Below are 21,240 nucleotides of genomic sequence, written 5' to 3' on the forward strand. Positions count from 1 at the left end.
GTGGCTTACATCAGGGTTTTGTGTTTCTAATGCTTTCAGCCCACAAACATTAAAGCAATCTTTCAGTTTTTGCACAAAGCATAGAGATAACATTTCCATGAGAGTGAATTATAGTGATGTGCATCCACGTCAGTGCCATGTAGGGCAGTGTGCTGTGCTTCACAGGATCAGATCATCACCAAAAAACCCATTAACACCTGAAAAAAAAACACCATTTACACCAACATGTGTCCAGGGATCCCATCTGTATTTTAGGATAGAGAATTAACTGTGCTTTAGCTGTTACAAAATAACTGTTGTTTTGGACAGTGGTCTAGAATAAGTTGCCAATAAAATATCTCCACTCGGTATGAAAAAGCATAAAAAGATGTAAATTTGCTGTCAAATTCAATCCATCACAGAATCAACAACATATTTTCTTCCTGGATTTGTCATTTTTCCAATAATGTTTACTCCTAAAAAAAGAACAAAACACACACATGAATACTCAATAGAATGAGGGTGTTTACACTTAAGCATGGGCGAGTATCAGTCACCTCTGGTGCGATAAGCAACTTTTAAAGATGCATAACTTCCACAGTGCCTGGGAGAGGTTGTTAAAAAGGGATATGAGGGGAATAACTTTGCATTAAAGATGAGGAAAAACTGTCCTGCCAGCAAAGGCAATATCTGAATTTCCTGAGGCAGGTGTAAATGAAATGCAGACACATGGACAAAATGTGAATGCACGGTGTGAGTGAGACGGAGCCATGGAGGATTCAGTTGTGCTTTTTGAAACACACACAAAAATGAATACAAAAACTTTTTCACACTTTTTCATTACAATTTAAGGGTCCAATTCTAAAAATTTCTCCCACGTCACGTCACGTCACGTCACGTCAGAGTGAATAAGCAAAGGCCGCATAATGAGGTGTCTTCTTAATGGCAATATAGGGGGACCTCTGTCTAAAAGAGACAAAGTTGCAGCAGCTGCTGCAGTTTAAGTAGAGAAACTTTGGAGAAAAGCCTGTTCATCATTTTCATTATCTTGAGAGGAGATTAATTCTCATACCTGCGGAAAATATTCTCAAGGTAAGGTTCACTTACTGTATTTAGTTATTCCAAGAGCTTTTAAATCTATTCCCCATTTTAAGCTCACTAAATGTAAACACATTTTTATTATACAGAGAAAAGTTTAAGTATTTAGCCTCAAGTTTGCATGAAAAATGTCAAAATGTTATTATATTAGTTTATTACTGAGTGAAATGTATCGGCCGCTCACTGACACAGCAGTGAATTCATTAACATGAATGTGAATGACTGAAAAAGACAAACCACAGGCAACATCACCAACATTATTGACTTGGTTAAGTTCATCTTTTTCATATAAGAACGCTATATATATATATTCCCTACTTCCCTTAAATTCAGCTCTGTACTTCTCTCTCATGCCTCTGTGTTGTAAACAGAAAGATCAGAGGCCAGGGTCACATGCAGCTCCCACGGAAACTGATTGACAGGTCTCTTAACTTTCCCCAGCTGACCTCTGCTCTCTTTGATCATCAGCTGGATGTCCTCATCGTCGAGGATGCGGATGAGGTCGCCCTGGGGGTCACGGTAGTTCAGGGCGATGTCGTCCTCCTTGAAGACATCTCTGAGAGTAACACAGACAGGAGACAGGGACTTTAGACTGTGGGTGTTTAAACCTCAGACCTCAGTCAGACTTTAAACTAAAACGCTCAAACCAAGATTGAAGAATTTCCAAAATATTTAATGTTCAGAGAGGAAATAAAAAGAGGTCAAAATTGTTTTGTGTAAAATTATAACTTCAATAATCATTACATGGTATAAATACATATAGAGTCACAACTTTAATGTACAGTGCTCATGATTCATAAGTTTCTTCACCTCTCTTATTTTGCCTTTCTTTTGCTAGAATTTGTTTTGTTTTTTTAATTATTATTCTAATTATTATTGTATGGGGTGTTTTATTCAGACTGCTCTAATAAACCTGCTTTTACATGTTTCTTTTATATTAAATGGGTGTTGCACTTTAATGTTGAAACAAAATTTAAAAGTCCTCCACCATATTTCCACCAAAGGAAATGGTTGCCCCCACATGGCTTTTGTTGATATATTACAGTTTAATTAAAATGTTGCTATGAGAATTATCACCAAGAAAACACGTGCTGGTTCAAAGGAAATGGGTAATAAGTGCAGGTAGGAAGTTTGATAACTGCACCACCTTCTTTATATTCTACATTTTGCACAAACAGACTCTAATGTTTGTGTCCAGAAATTAGCGAGCAAGACAAAGAAAATACAGAGATAGAGACACAGCCCCAGTTTTATGAGGTTTTCTATTGGCTTCCCAGAGGCACAACATGATGAAAAATTACATCTGATGAAGGACAAGCACAGAAATATTCAGTCACTTCCTGCCACGAGCAATGAAAGGACAAGTGTCATTTACTATAGAAGGCTTCTGCTTCCACTTGGAGCTATCTGAATTAATATATAAAAATCTGTTTTTGGCAGTCATGAACATTTAACTATATGATAACAAAATACATATGTATGTTCTTACATTCTATACACACTTGAATTTAAGAGTAGTGTAATTTGGTTATGACAGGGCTACTGACAGCATGGAGTCTCCCTCTCTGCTTGTGCCAGCTGATACAACGCTGATGGATAGTGTGATGAAATGCTAGAATGTAACAGTGTGTTTTGAAATGTGTTAAAATGTGTTAATGATTCGTTAATGTGATGTGATGATATCTGACAGTTGATCAAATAAACCAGTTTTATTCCACTGTAGACTCACATACACGTAGGTTAACAACATCTGCAGTTTCTACACAGATTCTCTTATTCTTCCTCTTTCTTGTTTTACACAACGCCGTCCTCTCTCTTCTCTTTTCCTGCTTACTGTCTCCTCATACCTCCTCCACCACTACCACCCTCTCCTCCCCCGATCTCCTCATTCCCCCTCTTTCACTTTATCAGTGCTAAGCCATATTAAAACTCAGGACCAGGGTCTCATCCATCCTACTCCAGGGCACAATAGGCCCGAACACCGAAAAACAATAATGAGTAGATAAGCGGCGGAAATGAACTGATTATGAATGGGGAGGGCTAATCATCATAGCGCTCACCTATCTAAATTACCAGATAATGAGAGATAGACGGAGGGGGAAAACGAAAGAGAGAAAGACAGAGAAGAACAGATATGATAGTGTAATGACCATATACATCTGGTGATGGTGGTGCAGTGGGAAGGGTGAGGGGAGTCGCGGATCCCAGAGGAACCAATCTGACGAGCGGTGATGATTGGCAACTGGCAATTTGCAGGTTTGCAGTGCACAATGGTTAAATACGCTGCCCCTCAGGGAAGGGGGGTGAATTAATGAACTTCTACTCATCCCTGTTTGTTCTGGAATTTCACTGCATCCTCACACACAAAATAGAGAAGGAGCGAAATACACAAAGGTCACCGATCACCTTAGTTCATCAGTACATCTCAGGAAGAATCACTAAATATGAAAATGTGTTCCACTGTGCATGGACTTAGGAACAAAAAGCTCAGACTTTAAAAGACAGCAATTTAAATCACGTATCTAGTTGATTTGTTTTATCAAATGGCTTTAATAAAACAGGTTGATTGGACACACCTCACAGATGCTTGACAAAGCAGAGGTTAAAGGTTAGCTGTCAGCAATTAGTGATTTTTCACTGATTTACCTTTGTGGTACAAAGAGCCAGATTTTAAGTAAGGCTTATATAAGAGTGTTAATATGATTATGATGCAAAAATATGATGGTTCACATACCAAAACAGTATAATAACCACACGCTCCACTGACTTCACTCCACCCTTTCATCAAATATGTCAGGTTTGTATTCCATTATCACATTTTTTGGAAGGTGTTGTAATTCACTCACAGGTGTGAGGTTGCATACAATCATTTCCCCCTCCACAACTAAACAACAGTCCACTCTTAACACTCAAAAAAATCATTCTCACATTTCTAATCATCGTTTCCCACATGGGTGTAAATGCGATAAAATGAGGACACAAAGCAGATGCTTTTAAATGTCCATCAAATCCTTTGTGTCAGCTTAAGCTGCCAAAATAAGTGAAAAGAAGTGTCTGTCTGACTCTGAGGTAACATCTAGATCATAAGAATAGACCTACCTCATACGAGACAGTAACTCCTTGTATGCTGGCTGGATGGTGAGGGCCTCTTGCACACATACATCTCTGAAAAAGGAACACATAATCATCTCCTTAAAGCCTTTTTTATAAAACTGAAACTGTGTAGCTATTGGGAGTTCAAGGTCATTTTAAAGGTTGACGAACAAATAAAACATTCACCCCTAAAGGTGTAATTACCGGATATGTCACAAGAGATTTAACTAGTACAGTCAATAAAAGGTTTATAGTTTGATTTCAGCACATACAAAAAAACACATCTGAATGAAGGCAATTATGATTTAACAAGAGTGGTTCTCAGTAGACTATATACTGCAGCCAAGGCCAAAATGTCAAAAAACAGCCTCTGTCGCAATGTCAAGGAAAGTGATTAAAAAAAATTCTGGATCCACAAAAAAATTTAATGAGTTCTTCTGTGGTCCATGCCTGATCCTTCCACCAAGTTTGGTGCACATCAGTTCAGTATTTTGCGTAACCCTTTTAACAAATAAACAAACAGAGATGGGTGAAAACATAACGTCCTTGGTGAAGGTAAAAAGTAGAGTAGAACTGCTTTGTGCACCGCATTCCCAAAATCACATTTCAACAGTTGAACTGGGGTGGAATGATACACTTTTGGGGGGACTTGAGGGAAAACAAACTATTACAGATTTCTTCAATTTGAAATCTAAATCTTTAAGCTGCCTTGAAGTACAGTCACTCATATTCATCCTGAAGTCTGGTGTGTATTCACCTAAAGAGAGGCTGTGCATTTGTGGATAGCCTAAGTTACCTGTCACTTAATTTTCCCAACAATCTGTCCTGTTGCTTATGACGTCCACACAGTAGAAAGTTCAGTTGGGGACACTGGAAGTATGGCGATCCAAAACCTAAGCATGAAGTCCTGTCTTTGTCTGTAATACTCCACTTATCCATAGAGTAAAGGCCATTTCAGCGTAATGCCAGACGTATCAATCTGAATATCAAATTTACACATTACAAAATGTTTCTCAAGTAAATTTTGTTAACTCATTAAAATAAAGTATTTTCGTGTATATACATACACAAACATACAAAAGCACACACACAGTCACCCTCCTAAACAGACCTGGTGATTACTCCAGAGGGGGTGAGCAAGCAGCAGTGCAGGCAGCTGTAGGTGTGGCCTCCACTTTCACCCTCTGAGTCACTCTCCGGGAGGGGCTTTATGATCTTCACAAAGGATTCTGGGAAAATACCCGTCTGATTGTTCACTGTGCCCTGAGGAAAAAGCAAGAGAGGAGAAGGATAGAATGTGATGAGAGAAGAGGATAAATGAGGATAAATGGTTAGAGTCCCATAGGAGGCAGTGATAAGACACTGACGATGAGAAGAGCTGATGATTTAAAAGAGAGAAACACAAGAAAACAGCATGGAGGTGCAGCTAGAGACAAGTTTTCCTGACTAATTAGTCTATTCATAACATGCTGCTGATGTTACAAGCACTCAACACAACCATACAGCCTTTTTACAACACCCCAGGTGTCTGAGTGTGTTAAGTCATAAACACATGCAGAAACTATTTCATAAAGCATCCAACACAAACACACATTTACAGCAGAACAAGACACCCATCTTACCGGTATAATTTGGGTACAGTCCAATGATAAGAGCATCCTGTCCATCAAGAGATGTTGTACATTCATCCTGTTTTGTCAAATGATTTAGTGAATTTATCAAATGCACAAGTATCTCACGCTGCAACTCACAAAAAGATTTGGGGGAATGAATGGCCGGAGAATATTTCTGATAATAATTTTTTCAAATGAAAAGAATGCATCAGTTTGATAATGAGCCAGTGATGTTTGGAGTGGATTAATGGGAAACAATTGAGAGAAAAGTGCTTTTGTTTCAGCAGAGCTGTAATCAATGTGTTGTCAAATTAAAAGCCAAATGGACACCAGAATAATAGAGTATATTACCACTTACTTTGTGCATAAGAACAGCAGACACATTGATAATACACATTATGGAATTAAAGTACCTCTGTAGGTGAAGAAAGGAAGTCAAAAGATGATGGAAGTACCTATTCTCTGCCTTTTTACTGCATTTACAGCTTACAAATGTCAAATAAGCTTCTTTTCCCTTTGTTTTCTTTGACCACTGCCCAATAACTCACAGTCATTATTGGCATGAAGAAATCTTTTCTTCGTGTGTTAGGAAAGTGGTGTTAAAAAACAGTAATATCAGATTCAAGGCTAAAAGAGTCTTCCAGCAATTTAGTATTTCTCTTCTATAAATGTTGGGGGACTTGCAAAACACAAATTAATGGTGCAACTTAATAATGTATTTTTTACTTAGACTTTCAATGCCTAGAAAACATACAACCCCATGACCCAAGCCCTCTTAAACTTGTGGTTTGTTCAGTATCACTCCAGTTGGGTGATGCCATTTAGTCATTTTCTCAAAACCTTTTGAAGAGCTATTTTACTCTGATATGTAAAAGCAGTGGATTTCCCTTTTAAGGCACAATGGGTGAAAACTAAAGTAGAACCTTTATCTGCATTTCAATCACTTTCTTTATTGATGGCCACTGAGCAGCATAACTGCAGCGACTGCAGATGAAGTCTTTCACTCTGGCATCTTTGCAGCTGCTGCTGATCAAAGTATTTCTCATTTTCTCTGGGAATCCACAAACTGAGGTTTCTCTACTTTGGTGTGTTTGAAACATTTACCTTGATGCACCAGTCTGCCAGTTGGATTTGTCACGTTTTCCACCCACAGCCACTCTGTCCACTGACTAAATCAAAGGCACTCAGTCAACTTTTCACAAGTTTTAAGTGTTGCATTAACCTCACCCACCCCAAAAAACAAAACAGCAAAAAACTACTAGAGTGGATGCAAAGTTGCCAAAAAAGAACAACAAGATAGTGTTTGCAGTGTTGCATAAGAATACATAGATTATCAGTCTTTTCCGTTACGATTTTTAGGATCTCTCTAGAAAGCCAGGGGCAGGATAAGTGCATCCTCCTCCTCCATCAGTGTTGATTCTCACTCTCCCTCTCTCCCACCACATCAGCTTCCACCTCGTCTCTCTCTCCCTCTCTCCCTCTCCCTCTCTCCCTCTCTCCCACTCCCGGCTTCTCTCTCACACTCTATCTCAACACCTCACACATTTTTATTAAACACGTTTCCTGACCTTTCTTTAAGTACTCTGTGACAAAGCAGAATTTCTATGACAACTATTTGCTGGCACCAATGTTCCAGTGTTGCATTTTTATGTTGAGCAGCTAATTAAAATGTTCCACATCCCGTTTTTGGATGGCAGCGACTGAAACGTGACACGTGCAGTGTGTAATCAGGACATTTTGTTCATTAAGTAATTGTTCCTGTAAAGGAAACTAGAGTAGGGCACCTCCAATCACACCAGTGACGGTACTTTGTGGTCACTGTACTGGTCTGCTGCCATGTGGGGATGACACTATTTTTAAATCCCTTTTTTTAAAGTTTGATCATATTCTGTAATTAACTTTTTGACTGCTGCAACTTGTGAACTTGTGTTTTGTCTATTTCCTTTGCCAGTACATTTGGCAAGGCAAAAAAAAAATATTTTGGAACCTTTCTGCAGGAATTTAGCCACAAGAGCACAGATCACCAGTTCATCTCTACATCAAACTAGGAAAATAATTTTCTTGTAACCCCATAAGTATGTGTAAACACGCACCTACCCACGGATGTGCATTTGATACACTATAGCAGGTGTTTGCATACAGAAATGTGTGAACACATGTCGGCAAATATGTTCCACGGGCACAGTATTCTTTTGTGAATTCAGAGCAGGATGAGGACAGTCTGTGCCGTGTCTTGAGGACATGGGAAGATGGAGAGATTTACCTCATGCAGACCCCTGCTGCCACACAGATGCAGAAACTATAAACTGACCTTAAGATCTTTGTCCATATACTTTTGGCCATCATTTTGTGGAAATGGTTGCAATAAAATCTCAGTCCGTTCTTCTCATTCTCCTTTAATTTCTCTTTTCATTCTGTCTCCAAAAATTTGTCCGCCTACTTTTTATCTTTGTTTCCCTCCATCTCACTCTCTCATCTCTGCATCTCTCGTCTTTCTCCCTTTCTGTTATAAGATCTTTTTTTTTAAGATCTTTTTTTCCCTCCCTCCCTCTTTTCTTGCCATTTCCTTGTCTTTTCTTCCATTACTCTCCTCTGTCCTCCTCCATTCTTTCATCTCATTCCTCCCCTCCACCTTTCCTGCTCTTTTTCCATTTTTACTCTTTTCTTCTCTTACTTCTCCTCTCCCCCTCCACCTCTTCTATATCCTCTCCATCCCTCCCTCTCACTCTCCATCCATCTTTCACTGCCTTACACTCTCCCACTCTTTCCCTCCCTCCTTCTCTACCTTCCTCCCTCCCTCCTTACCTCCTCCCCCTCTCTCTTTCTCTCCTCCCTCCCTCTCCCACTCTCGTTTTCTCTCTGCTCTTACCTCCAGCCAGTCGGCATTGACTCGTCGTAGCAGGAAGATCACCTCTCCTCTCTTCAGGTTCAACTCCGCCTTGCCGTTGCCGCGAAAGTCAAATATCGCCTGGGACACACACGCACAGACACAGACACACACAAGTCAGTGAGAAGAGAAAGGAAAGAGAGGAGAGATACGGACACACTCAACACAAAGAGAGAAGTGACGGTGAGAGCGGACAGGTAAGAATTAACACACTTTTTGCTAATGAAAAATAATATGTGATTATTTAAGTGACAGAAAGAGAGACAGAGAGAGACAGAGAAAGAGAAAGATGAAGTCAAGATTCATGGGCAAGAAAGATAACCTATGAAGTGAAGTTTGAAGCGTAAGACCTGTGTGTGTGTATATGAGTGTGGGAGAGAGAAAGTGAGGAAATGGGGAAAGAGAAGCATGAGTGTTTTTTCAGCTTGAAGAAGTACAGATTTTTGAGCAAAACAGCTCATTGATGCAAAAAGGAGTGAAGTTTGGAGTGTAAGAAAACCTGTGTGTGTGAGAGAGAAAGACAGAGAAAGATAATGGGTGAAGAAGGGATGCTAGAGAAGGATAATTTCATGTGTTCAGTTGTGCAGCTATAGTTCTGTGTGTTTGTGCGGAGCAGACACCGTACTTGATGGCAATGTGTAAAAGTAAATTTGATAGTGAATACATGTAGGTGTGTGAAAGTGCATGTGTTTGCATGTGAGTTAGAGCCGCAATTAATGATTATTTTCATTTCCAATTGGTTTTCGTGAATTGTCTGAGAAAAGTGACATTTGCCATGATCCAAGGTCCAGTGCTTTTTTTCTGACCAACTGTCAAAAATCCAAAGATATTTGATTGATTATGATATAAAACAGAGAAAAGGTGTAAATCCTCACTTTTCGAGAATCTGGAACCAGTAAAAATTGTGCATTAATTGTTCACATAATGATTTAAATGGTGAAGTAATTATCTAAATGCGTCATGAGCATGTGACCTTTCTGTGTGTGTATACATACATACAATATGCCGTATGTGCCAGAGCTATCTTGAGTAATTGTGCATGTAAGTAAGTGTGTGTGAGAGAAAGTGAGTGTGATATGAAGTAAAATGCATGTACGAGCAGTTTGCAAAAGTGATACAGCCTAAGGAGACGCTGTATGCGTGTGTGTGTGTGTGTTGGGGGTGTTGGATGCTCGGCCGTCCTGGTTAGCATCAGTGCGTCTGGAATAAAAGCCTGCCCGAGCTGAATTTGCATTTAAAGTAGAGCTCAGTAGAGTCATTACCAATGCTTTAAACCTATTCCTCCTCTGCAGAGACACTCATCCAACAGACAGATGATAAAGTAGCCTATTACAGACACACACACACAATCACACACACACGCACATAAGTGGCAATAATATCACTGTACTAATACTTATACTGTGCAATAACACATGAAGATCCAAAAGCAAACATATGTGCACACTTGCTGATATTCACCCACACATGGAAGTTTGTGTTGTCAATATCAAAGAAGAGCAATTATATTGGACTAAGAAGTTAGGTAGAGAATTACAACCACAGTGGGAGGGTTGGAGCATTAGAGTGGAACAGCGATACCAAAAAAAGAACGAGGAGCGGTTAAAGCAGTGGGAGGGAGGTGAAGAAGAGGGGGAGGAAGAGGAGGAAGAGGAGGAAGGAGAGGAGGAGGACATAAGAAAAGTGAAAGTTAAACAGAGGTGCAGGGCTGCAGAGGGCTGACGGATCACTGCTGTCTTTACGTTGTTGTTTCACAGCGAGCGACTGTGTGATAATCCCCACTGGACAACGAGTGAGTGAGTGAATGAATGAGCATAAAGAAACCTCTACTTTCTTGTGCCATGGGTCTGAGAATAGATGATATGATGTGAAGTTACAACTCTTAAAGCTGCACCAACCAATATTTTAGCCATGTTAGTAGAACGGCTCTACGGATGACAATGTTGGTCTGTCTCTCAGTCAGTCCACCTCTTTGGTCCAGACTAAAATATCTTAACAACTATTGGATGTATTGCTGTGAAATTTCATACAGACATTAATGGTCCCCAGAAGATGATTCCTGCTGACTTTGGTTATACCCTGACTTTTCCTCTAGTGCTACCAAGAGATTGAACTTTGTGACTTTTCTAGCAGCTATTGGACGGATTGCCATGAAATGTGGTAAACAAATTAATGTGTCCCTCAGGATGAACTCTAATCTCTTTGATGATCTGTTGGATGTTAACATTTAACTAAAAGAACTGCTGTACCTTCGTAAAGGCAGTGAGTTTTCTGTTTTGGTTCAGTCTCAATGCTCTCATCAATCTGTTTTCCAGCAGCAGCAGGCAACTCTTCTCAACACAAAAACTCATATTTACCAGATGGAAAGGCCTCTAAAAATGCTAATGTTGCTCCATGTCTTCTGGATATGTAAATTGCTAGCATGCCAACATGATGACAATAACAACTTAATAATATGTCAGTGTTGTGTTTACAGCTTGTTGTGTTGCCCCAGGTGACCAAAATTTTTTTTTAAAAAAATCAGTTAAATCAGGTTTCAGATCTGTCATGGTAACAGCAAGTGTGCTTGAATAATACAGGTGTGTATCAACCACACCACAGAAAACACATCACATCCACTACCTGCATGCATCCTTTTCTTTCTGCATGAGTACACAATTTGAATCCTGTATGGGAAAGGCAGACTCAGCCATTAACAATTTAAAATACTAGATAATGAGACAATTACTGAACGGAAATAAATTTAATGGCTATGGCTGAAAGAATGCTCCAGACAGACGGGATCAGAAACTGGGTTTGACGTGTTCAAATGTGAAGGATTACATCTTCAAGTATATGGTCAAGCATGTGTCCATGTGCAAATGAATGACTGAGCGTGTGTGTGTACATGTGTGTGAGAGAGAGTTTATGTGTATATGTGTGTCCAAAGAAAATGAGACAGAGGCTGGTGTCAGATTAATGAAGCTGGGGAGTGAGGGAGCTGGCTGGATTAACAATCCATTGAGATTACCCTGACCCTGAGGACACACACACACACACACACACACACACACACACACACACTCTTTGAAATCAAGGCTGCTATTTTTAATGCATTATTCCAGACGCTGTTTTATTATAGTGTTGACCCGCCGCTGGCTGTAATTTATAGATGATGTGAAAATGTGTTGGAGGCGATAAGCTACTATCTCCAACACAAACACCAAATATGATGTGACAAAGCAATTCCCCCCTCTTTCTACACCTCCTTTCATCTCTCCCCCTCTCTCTCTCCATCTCCTCACCATCATTGTTCCACCTCTTTATCGCTTTACTTTTACTTGTCGTTTTCTCTTTGTCTCTACTGCAGCCTGTTTCTTTCATCCAATTTTTTTTTCCATCCATTTTTTTTTTTTGTCTCTGTCTCTACTAATGGTTTAGCCAACTAATAAAATATAAAATAAGTTGACTTGATGAGTAAACTACAACAACTCAGTTCTCACTACTGTTTTTCAGCACCTGGCTAGCAAAGATAACTTTACTTCAAGATGACTGAAAAGGTGTAAACAGTGGAGAGGGGGAAATTTAAAACCAGGATGTATATCAGTGAGCTATTAACGTTAGTCATGACAGTCAAAGAAAGATGCTGATTCAAGAGTCGTTGGTTCTATAAGGAGACTTAAAACAACCAGTAAAGCTCTATCGACTCATTTTCTGTTCTATTTCTAATGGATGTGGCTGTAGGTTGCTGGCTAGCTCCTTGATATTTGAGAACAACATCCAAATTTTAATGCTGACTACAAAGCTCTGGAATTACAATATGGCAAGATGTCAAGATCTGTTACTGTGAAACATAATAACAAACAATGCAATTCTTTAACACCTCTACTGCAATATAAATCAAAGGGAAAGAGCTTGATTCTTTGATTCACCGTTGCAACATTACTCAACAATCATGCAGGATGAAATCTATCACAGAAATAGCAGGCACCAATTTTCTACCCCCAGCAGTATCAACAGACCATAACGCAATGCAGCCACAGTATCATCCTTACAAATCTGTCATCAGTAATGTATGAAATGCAATAGCCTCCTTAATTACTTTTCTGTAACCTGACCACCCATGCAAAGCAAAAAAATAAGATTGTTCTGTCTCCTCTCACTGTATATATTTAGACTGTAGTTTATCCAGGGCAGGAATTCGGTGTTGGTGTACCTCGGGTGCCCAATGAAAAGCCTGTCTCTAAATGTAGCCACACAACCCTTGGGTTCATCCAGCCACAGGAGCAATCATCTGGTACAATTAGACTCGCACCGACCCCGCCTTAATGAGCTTGTTAAACCTTCAGCTCGTTAGTCTGGCGATAGGGAGGAGGAGATGAGAATTGAGTTTTTTTTTTTTCTCTCTCTCTCTCCCTGACGTTTAATGAAAGTGTATTTTTTTAAGAAGATGGCCCACTTCCTAGAGGGCCTGGAATGAGGGATCATGGGAGGATATGCATGTATATGTATATAAGACTGGTTGCAGAGGTTGTGCACATATATCTATATACATCTGTGCAGGTCACTCACTGCTAACATGTTAGCAAACAGTTGCCTTTTTACTCATCCAACAGACGAGGAGCGACTTTACTGTACCTTCCGTTTGGGAAAAAAGAAGCTTCCTGACAAATTTAGGTCTCATTTTTTTGCTCTCCACTAATTCCTGCGGAAAATATCTGGCTTTTAACTTACTAGATGCTCCACTTTTTCAACTAGGTACCTGCTAAATGTGTCTGTCTGCTGCTTGGTGCTGGGCAGGTAGCGTGGAGTGGGTTTAATGGGTTCAGCTGAAAACACTTGTCTGCTGCTGGAAACAGGTCTGATGAGAGTAATGAGAATGAGCCATATAATAAATGTGCTGTGAGACCAAAACAGTGGGCTAAAGGAGGCTACAAAGCTATACAGAGGTGCAGAGTTAGAGGACAATTCTCTATGTTTTTTTGTTTTGTTAAAGTCTTTTGATTTAGTTGAGTAGTGGAGTCTGTGTAAATGTAGTATACGGAAAGAAACAAACAAATCAGGACTCATGTAACCTCCTGATATATCAATTTCATGACCATATGCTTTATATTCACTGTTCATACACTATGTGTAAAGATAACCACTGGTAAAAATCAATGCCAAGATACTACTGGTCTCAAATGTTCTTCAAACCTCCAGTATTAACCCAGCTGAATTCCATCACAATGGCTCACATCCATATGCACCAATGAACCTTCTACTGCACAATTTCAGTTAATAATACAGGTAGAAGAGAACGTCTGAAGTGTATGGTCATATTTCTTCCTGGTGAGGAGAAGCGCTAAGCGTACCTGCATGTCAGCTTTTTTTTTCTCGGGTAGGTCTTTATCTAAAATAGGATCTAATTTCTGCTTTAATGGCTCTCACTGCAAAAGAAAAAGAGCTTAGCCTCAGTCGATTAGGACCTGCTTGATTTTCAATTTTCTAATTTTATGGGTTTTTGTCTTGTGTTTTTGCACTCTATCTTTTCACCTCTCCAACATAGTCTCCCTCTTTTCTCTCCTTTATCAGTTCCTGCTTCTTTGTCTTTCCCTCCAGACAAACTACACTTAAGCTTGTGCATTGTTAAAAGCTCATGTTAACCAAGAGCAGCCTGTCCCATTGACCTTGTTTGAAGCTCATAGCGCCACAGCCAACAATTACTCATCACACTGTGTGGAGCTAAGCCTGAGCTAATACTAAGTGGAGTGGAATGAAGTGTTGTAGCGTAAACGCTAACGCTTGCACCAGCTCTACTGTGACAAATGCCTGCGCTCTCTTCTTATCCATCAGGCTCAGACCAGCCATTGATCATTGTTTGGATGGAGTTTAACAGCCACTTCCCCATGCTGAAAAAACACACAGCAGGATATACACAAACACACATAAACACACAGAGGAGCACTAATTTTTTTCCCAGAGAGAAAGAGAGAGAGAAAGAGCTAAAATAAATGTTGAGTAGGCTGGCAGCTTCGTGAGTAGAGTACACCAATGTTTTACTTCTGTGTGGGAGAGAAGGGAGGCAGAGAGAGAGAGGACAGAGTAAAATGGAGTTGTTGCTCTTACTTTGGCAATAAAAGACCACTGGAGTGTATAGTGAGCAATACATTGTGTTTGTGTGTAACTTTCTGCACTGTTTTCTGTGTAGTGCAAGGTTAGGAAAAGTTAAACACTTTCGCAAGGGGATAAAGCACACATAGTTCAATAGCTGTAGAAACACACGCACACACACACACACACATCACCTGCAGACATGTACTCATATTACAGCTTGTACTCACCGTAGACACAGCCACTTACAAAACTGAGCAAAGGTGCATCACACACACACAAACACTCACACTGCAAAAAATTTCCAGTTCATAAAGTCGTTTCTCATATAACTGAATCTTTTGGCCAACCAATTAACAAAATAGTAGCCAATTCATTTTCAGTCTATCGATTAATTGATTAATTGGCTAATTGCTGAAGCTCTTGTATTAATATTTCAACCATTCTCCAACAGAAATACACTTGTTTTAACCATTTTTTAAGAAATGAAAAAGAGTAAGGAAGAAAACTGCATTAGAGTCAAGAATAATTCTCACTGCAGTCAGATTTTTTTTTAGCTGCAACATAGTGTACTCACACCCCAATACTGTCTCATTAGCGAGGGCAAGATGGCAAAAACTCTATCTGTCCATTTTGAAGTAACTGAAGTAACATTTTGAGCTGGGCCTCGATCTGGGACCCAAACTAAGGCTGAATCATGTGAACATAATGTAAATGGACCTTCTTGGTTACATACTACAGAGTAAAGTAAACCTGATGAAGATGTAATATTGTAGCACCTTTTCTGTACTAAATTAATCTTTCTGGAGGCATCAATTCAATGTGTGGGCACCATCCGCTATGTTAAAAAAAAAAACTTTACAGACTAAATTAAAATTAGTTTTGCAACACACACAAATGATACACAAAACTAAACACATTTTGTGCACACTACAGTTCAGACAAATAGAAACTCACAGTGCTAGAGTGGCTGTCTTCATCAGTCAGACTGTACTATCAACATGATTACTCCCACACAAACATTATTACACACAGTCACTACAAGGCGCTATTGATTTATTTTAAAAATAGACTTTTATGATGGATGTGTTCTTGCACTTCTATCTTTGAGAGGACCAATTTGAGTTACAGACCTTAAGAGTGAGGACATCTTGGCTGCTACTCGCTTCTTCAGCAGTCTGGCTGAAAGTTTAAGCTTTGGGGCTGAGGTTAAGGAGAAGCCTTTTTCACCTCCTTAGAGGGTTTAATTGGCAGGTCATTACCACTTCAACCCCTGACCTAACTGTATTCCCCCTCCTGCACACCTGGTCCTGAAGCAAACCAGCTACAAAACCTCACAAACACACACCTTCTAAGATGACTGCAGAATACAAACTCTTCCCTTTTTTCCTCTTTTTTCTGGCGTCAGATTGGAGGGTGTGTACGGAATAAAAATGAGAGGATGTGGAGGAGAAGAAGAGGAGGGGGGGAGAGAGGGATGAGAGATGGTCACAACCTTGGAAAGAGGCAGACGGAGGGAAGAGGAAAGGGAAACAAGGACAAACTTAAGGGTTGTTTAAGGGGAGGGGTGGGGAAGGGAGGAGAAGAGTGGGGGAGGAGAGAAAGCAAGGAGGGAGACGGAGGCTAATACGCAAGGAGAGATGGATAAAGAAATTAAAAAAGGAAGTGAAGCGAGGCGGGAACTATTGATGAGGTCAACGGAGTCACAGGCAAGAGGGAGGTGAAAAAGTGTGGCATAACATTTGATGAATGAAGCCATCCTTATTGATTTGTCACATCAGTCAATATGTTTGTGTATATTCTTAGTTTTTTAGTGTGTGTTTTTACACACGCCCTGTTTGTGACTCTCATAAAGTAATGCAATGTTGTGGGTGGGACAGTGTAAAGTTATATATGTGTATTTGTGTGTGTCATGAGATACAGTCACGCTAAGGGTGCTGACAGGATCATATGGTATTTCTCGGGGTGATGCAGTGCATTCTGCGTGGTCGTTTGAGTAAGAAGTTGTTACTCTGTGGGTAGTCGTGGAGATTGTAACCAAAGCAACAACAACAAAAAAATGTAACTACACATACCTCTGCCCTGGGGGAGGAGAAGAGGTCCATCTTTGGTTTGACTGTCTCCGCCTTCCTAAAAGACAAACAGAGACAGGGACAAGATGATTCATACAATGAACAGTGAACATTGTCTGCAGGTGTATCATTAACAGGATGCATTATCCCCTGAAGTGACATAAACTGGACAGTTTAAGGCTTTTTAATGGCTTTAGTTTGTCCTCAAATTACAACTTCTGTCAGACCTAATCTGCGTATGGTGTTAGTCTGTGCTTTTGTTGCCTAAACCAAACCATAGACTGTGGATGTAAACACCAGTCTCTGGTGTGTTGGTCGTGCACTTTGTATACCCGCCATCTCTGAAGATAATTATGTTGCCACCACAACATAAACACTTAAATTGTATATGAATGAACACAAAATGCAGCTGGTTTCTAGGACAATAAGAGAATCAAATATGTAGCAACATTTGAAAGAGGAAACGTCACAGTTCCTTGTAATGTTCAAACACAATCCAATCATATGCCCATATAAATAAAGTCAGGTCAGATGCAAAAGCAGAGGAAGTAATGAGAGTCTACCTTTGCATAATTTCCTGTTGAGAGAGTCCCCCTTTACCACATCTCTTACTGGTGTAATCTGACCACAGGGAAATGGGCCAATCAGAGGCTTGAATGGCCGTTATGAATGAGGAAGTAGACCCATAAAAAAGGGTAAAAAGTCTCTGTGGATTTTTCTCAGTGCCACATTTATGTATCCTCGCCTCCATTGCTTCCTCGCTACTTAGCTCCATCCCTTCATGATGTGATGGAGAGGTGTGAGGATAGGACAGGGAGAGTCGAGGCAGCACTTCTTTGCCAAGTGGGACATCATAACTCAGGACAGCCTTGTTTTGATTTGACATAAAATATTTAGGGCTTGTTGCACAGCTGTATCACCTGTTACTGGGTTAGAGGGTGTTCTGTATTTTAGGTCCTGGCTTTACCATCACATTAGCTGCAGTACTCTCTGCTCTCATTCATCAAGCATGTGGTTTGATGGTATTAAAACATAAACCATAAACATTTTTTAACATATAAACTTTTTCAAACGTTTTTCTTAGAAAATATATAAAATATGTCACTTGCTCTGATGGAAAGACTTAGTCAAGGTAACTTGCATTTCCTGATCAGAATCAGCTGCTTTGTTAATGACTGGCAGTGGCTCATTCACTGGCTGTTTGGTTATCAGCTGACTAATAATGTCCAATTATATTTGTGCAGATTTACGACCATTAGAAACCTCCATACCAACACAGTCTGCTGCAGCAGGACCTTCCCCCACCCAAACCTTCTCCTCACGAGCTAAGCTTTTGGTATTTGGTGCTCTTCATAGATCTAATGTTCAGAAACTGTATGGGTTTGTTTGGTTGGGATTAGTTTTCCCAGTAGAATCTCATTTCCTCCTCAAAGAGCAGAGCCTTTTCCAAATATAATCTAACTGTATAACCATTTGCTAAAAACCCAAGCATCAAACACTCGATGAAAGTGTCTCACCAGCCACAAGCCGTGAGCTCATCGACCCCTCAGAACAGCATTAAACAACTTTAAAAGCCTCTTAAATATGATGAATTTTAAACAATAAAGCATTAGCTTTGTTCAGACAGAACACTACTTCTGTCAAGGTCTCTATTATATAACCAATCAAACACCTTTTAAGGGGGATAATAAATATTGTTTAAACATATCTCATTGTCCTTGTGTTTGAAGATAATGCCTGATAACCAGATATTCAGGTGTTTCGACAGCTCATTTGTCCGTCAAAATCTTCCTGTCAAAGTGCTCTTGAGACAAATGCCAACATCCAGCACTTCACTCTAAGTCAGTTTGGATATGGGTGTAAGCTAGATGTCAAATAATGTTCTCTTTAAGAGAAAGTAAATGCTTTCTCCAGAGCAAAAAGCAGTATTTAAGACAACCCTGAGCTCACATTGATTGAAGACTGATCTTTTGCTAGAATTGACACTAACACTAATCCCTGCTTATGTAAATTGTGTTATTTTAATACTTCAACATCAGATGCTGCGTAAACACACAACTTGACTGTACCATCAGAAGTACACCTCCAAACACTTAAACTGTGATATCAAGTTTGTGTACTTACTTCAATTCAGTTTATTCTGTTTAACTGACTTTCCTGTCTACACAACCTCTGTTATTCAGTATACAGAGCTAATAGCACTATCTAGATGGAAAGCTCTGTAATAAAAATTCCATGGATGAAAGCTTGCCTGAGTCTTCTTTTTTTCCCTCTAAGCTTCCAGTAGGATGTAAGTTTAAGGGTCATGATTGACAGTCAGGAACTTATTAGGGCACGGAGGCAAGAAGAAATTAACATGCATGATTATCTGCATCATAAAATTACAGTAATTTATGAGCCAGTGATCAATGATTGATCAAAGCCAGGTTAAAGCTGAACAGAATTCACTGTCAACACCGTTAATGTGTTAGCAGATGTAAATAAACAGCTGCTAATAGGTGGATATTTGTGTACTTATGTGGTATTTTAGTGCTTCACTAATTTGCTTTAATGAATTTTGTAATTTTGTAATCATCCATCTAACCCTTCACATTCACCAAACAGCAGCAGTGTTAGATGGCCTTGGATCCCATCTACCCCAACTACTTTAACATGAAAACATAATTATTTAGGAGAAAAACTGCTCCAAAAAGCCTAATTCCACAAAATTGATACTAATTAGAGTAACTTTAAAACAATAAAAGGAGACAGTTTCCCATCTTGGTGATCAAAATGCCACTGATATTTGATAATTTTGAGGGCCTTTGCTTTTACTAAGACCCCACATGATTTATTATTCACAAATAAATATGCAAATCAATGAGTGGCATAAACAAGCCCTTTTTTCATTAATCGAAGGTGCTTCAGCTTGAAACCCAATTCACCAAGGCACACACCTTTGCACCCTCAAACACTTTGTATAATTGGAGTATGATCTTTAAAAAAGAAACACACACACACACACACACACACACACATTAGCTATCAAGGGGTCTCACATGCATGTAAGCTGGATGGCATCTGTCATTGTGCACAATTTAGGGATTTGTACTCTTATTACGAAGCATTACTGCTCGTCAGTCTTGTCCAGTGCTTGTGAGCTGGGTGTGCAGGGGGGGCTTACACTTTGCGGGTAGGCGGGCGGAGACGCCTGAGAGCTCGTGGTTGGTGCTGGCTGTCCTGCTCAGTCTGGTAGAAAAACATCCTGATAGCCTCGTCGAGCAGGAACCATGCTGGAAAACCCAGCAACCTCTGGGAGCGAAAAGAGAGAGAGGGAGAATGAGGCAAAGGAGATGGAGAGGGGTTGGATCACAAGAAAGGAAGGGAGGGATAGAGTAAGAAAAGGATGGGATGAAAGATATAGATGAAGTGAAGATGTGTAAGAAAAGTGGAGATGGAGGAGAAATGGAAAAGGAGGGTGGATGGTTAGAGAGGTAGCTGGAGAGAGGGGTGTAAGGAGAGTAGGAGTTTGATGGAAGAGGAGAAGGAGAAGTAGGGTGGTGGGAGATTTGAGCGAGATGGGTGGAAGGAGTGTATGAAAAGAGAGGAGATGAAGCGAGAAAGATTACAAGTGCAAGGCGAGCGAAGGCGAGAGAGTGTGGCCAAGTGAGAACCATGTAGGTTGCGGGAAAAAAGAGTAAAGCAGAAAAGAGAAGTGAGTGAGTGGGAGAAAGAGAACCTGATTGTGTTTTTAGCGATGGAGCAACACTGAAACATGTCAAAAGTCCCACAACTACAGTCAGTCAGACGTGATGTGGGCACAGGGCAGAGCAAAGAGAAGAGAGGAGCAACGCCTACATGTTGAGCTCGATCGGCAAACTACTGCTGAAATATCCGAGTCAGTGCTTATCCACCTACAGCATCATTCAGCCCACTAAGTTGTAGGCTACTGCGCTGCACACTGCACAAGATACCAAGCATGCCAACAATTCTTTCCTTTGTACAAAATTAAAGACTGCACTGTGCTTGAAATTAAATGTCATTACCTTCATGTACGTGTTGAGTTCAGGGATTCTGCTCTCTGCAATCTCCTGCTTGTTGCCAATGTAGACTTTTCCTAAAGAGAAATATGTTCACAGGAAAGTGAAGTAATAAAATCACTGAGTCAATAATGAGTTTTAGAGCAAGGGTCAGATCTATAATGAAAGCCTACACCATTTCCCACATATAAACTGGTATTTATGGAAGACAAACATGTGAATACATCGCACACACTGCGCTTAGGACCAGGGGAACAGATGTTTCTCTGGAGCAAACTTAGTGTGTCAAGATAAAATGGAAATAGAAAATAAACTGCTAGTTAGTTTCACTGACTGCAAATAAGTTTATGCAGCCTACACACCAAAGAAATTTCGAAATAAGGACACACACGCATGAAGGCAGTGCA

At 40.0% G+C, this 21,240-nt stretch overlaps 2 protein-coding genes across 4 annotated transcripts in view; one reads left to right on the plus strand and one right to left on the minus strand.

Moving 5' to 3' along the window:
• Positions 1-230: 230 nt before the first annotated feature.
• ncf4 (neutrophil cytosolic factor 4) overlaps positions 231-21,240 on the minus strand; it is a 28,376-nt gene continuing 7,366 nt past the window's right edge. Inside the window, exons 4-10 of one of the 2 annotated variants that reach the window (XM_018682429.2) lie at positions 20,840-20,910; positions 19,978-20,105; positions 16,818-16,872; positions 8,653-8,751; positions 5,282-5,433; positions 4,177-4,242; positions 231-1,633 (exon numbers count right to left, since the gene is read on the minus strand). In XM_018682429.2, the coding sequence (XP_018537945.1) occupies positions 1,426-1,633; positions 4,177-4,242; positions 5,282-5,433; positions 8,653-8,751; positions 16,818-16,872; positions 19,978-20,105; positions 20,840-20,910 (779 nt within the window). In that variant the 3' untranslated portion in view covers positions 231-1,425. Of the gene's footprint in view, positions 1,634-4,176; positions 4,243-5,281; positions 5,434-5,523; positions 5,860-6,887; positions 6,953-8,652; positions 8,752-16,817; positions 16,873-19,977; positions 20,106-20,839; positions 20,911-21,240 lie in introns of those variants that run through there. The other variant, XM_018682430.2, reaches the window with a different exon arrangement.
• pvalb7 (parvalbumin 7) overlaps positions 8,734-21,240 on the plus strand; it is a 34,876-nt gene continuing 22,369 nt past the window's right edge. The window contains exon 1 of one of the 2 annotated variants that reach the window (XM_018682432.2): positions 8,734-8,867. The gene's annotated coding sequence lies outside the window, so the exon portion shown is untranslated. The remainder of the gene's footprint in view (positions 8,868-21,240) is intronic. The other variant, XM_018682433.2, reaches the window with a different exon arrangement.

The sequence above is a fragment of the Lates calcarifer genome, linkage group LG5 (assembly GCF_001640805.2).
Source record: "Lates calcarifer isolate ASB-BC8 linkage group LG5, TLL_Latcal_v3, whole genome shotgun sequence".
NCBI lineage: Eukaryota > Metazoa > Chordata > Actinopteri > Centropomidae > Lates > Lates calcarifer.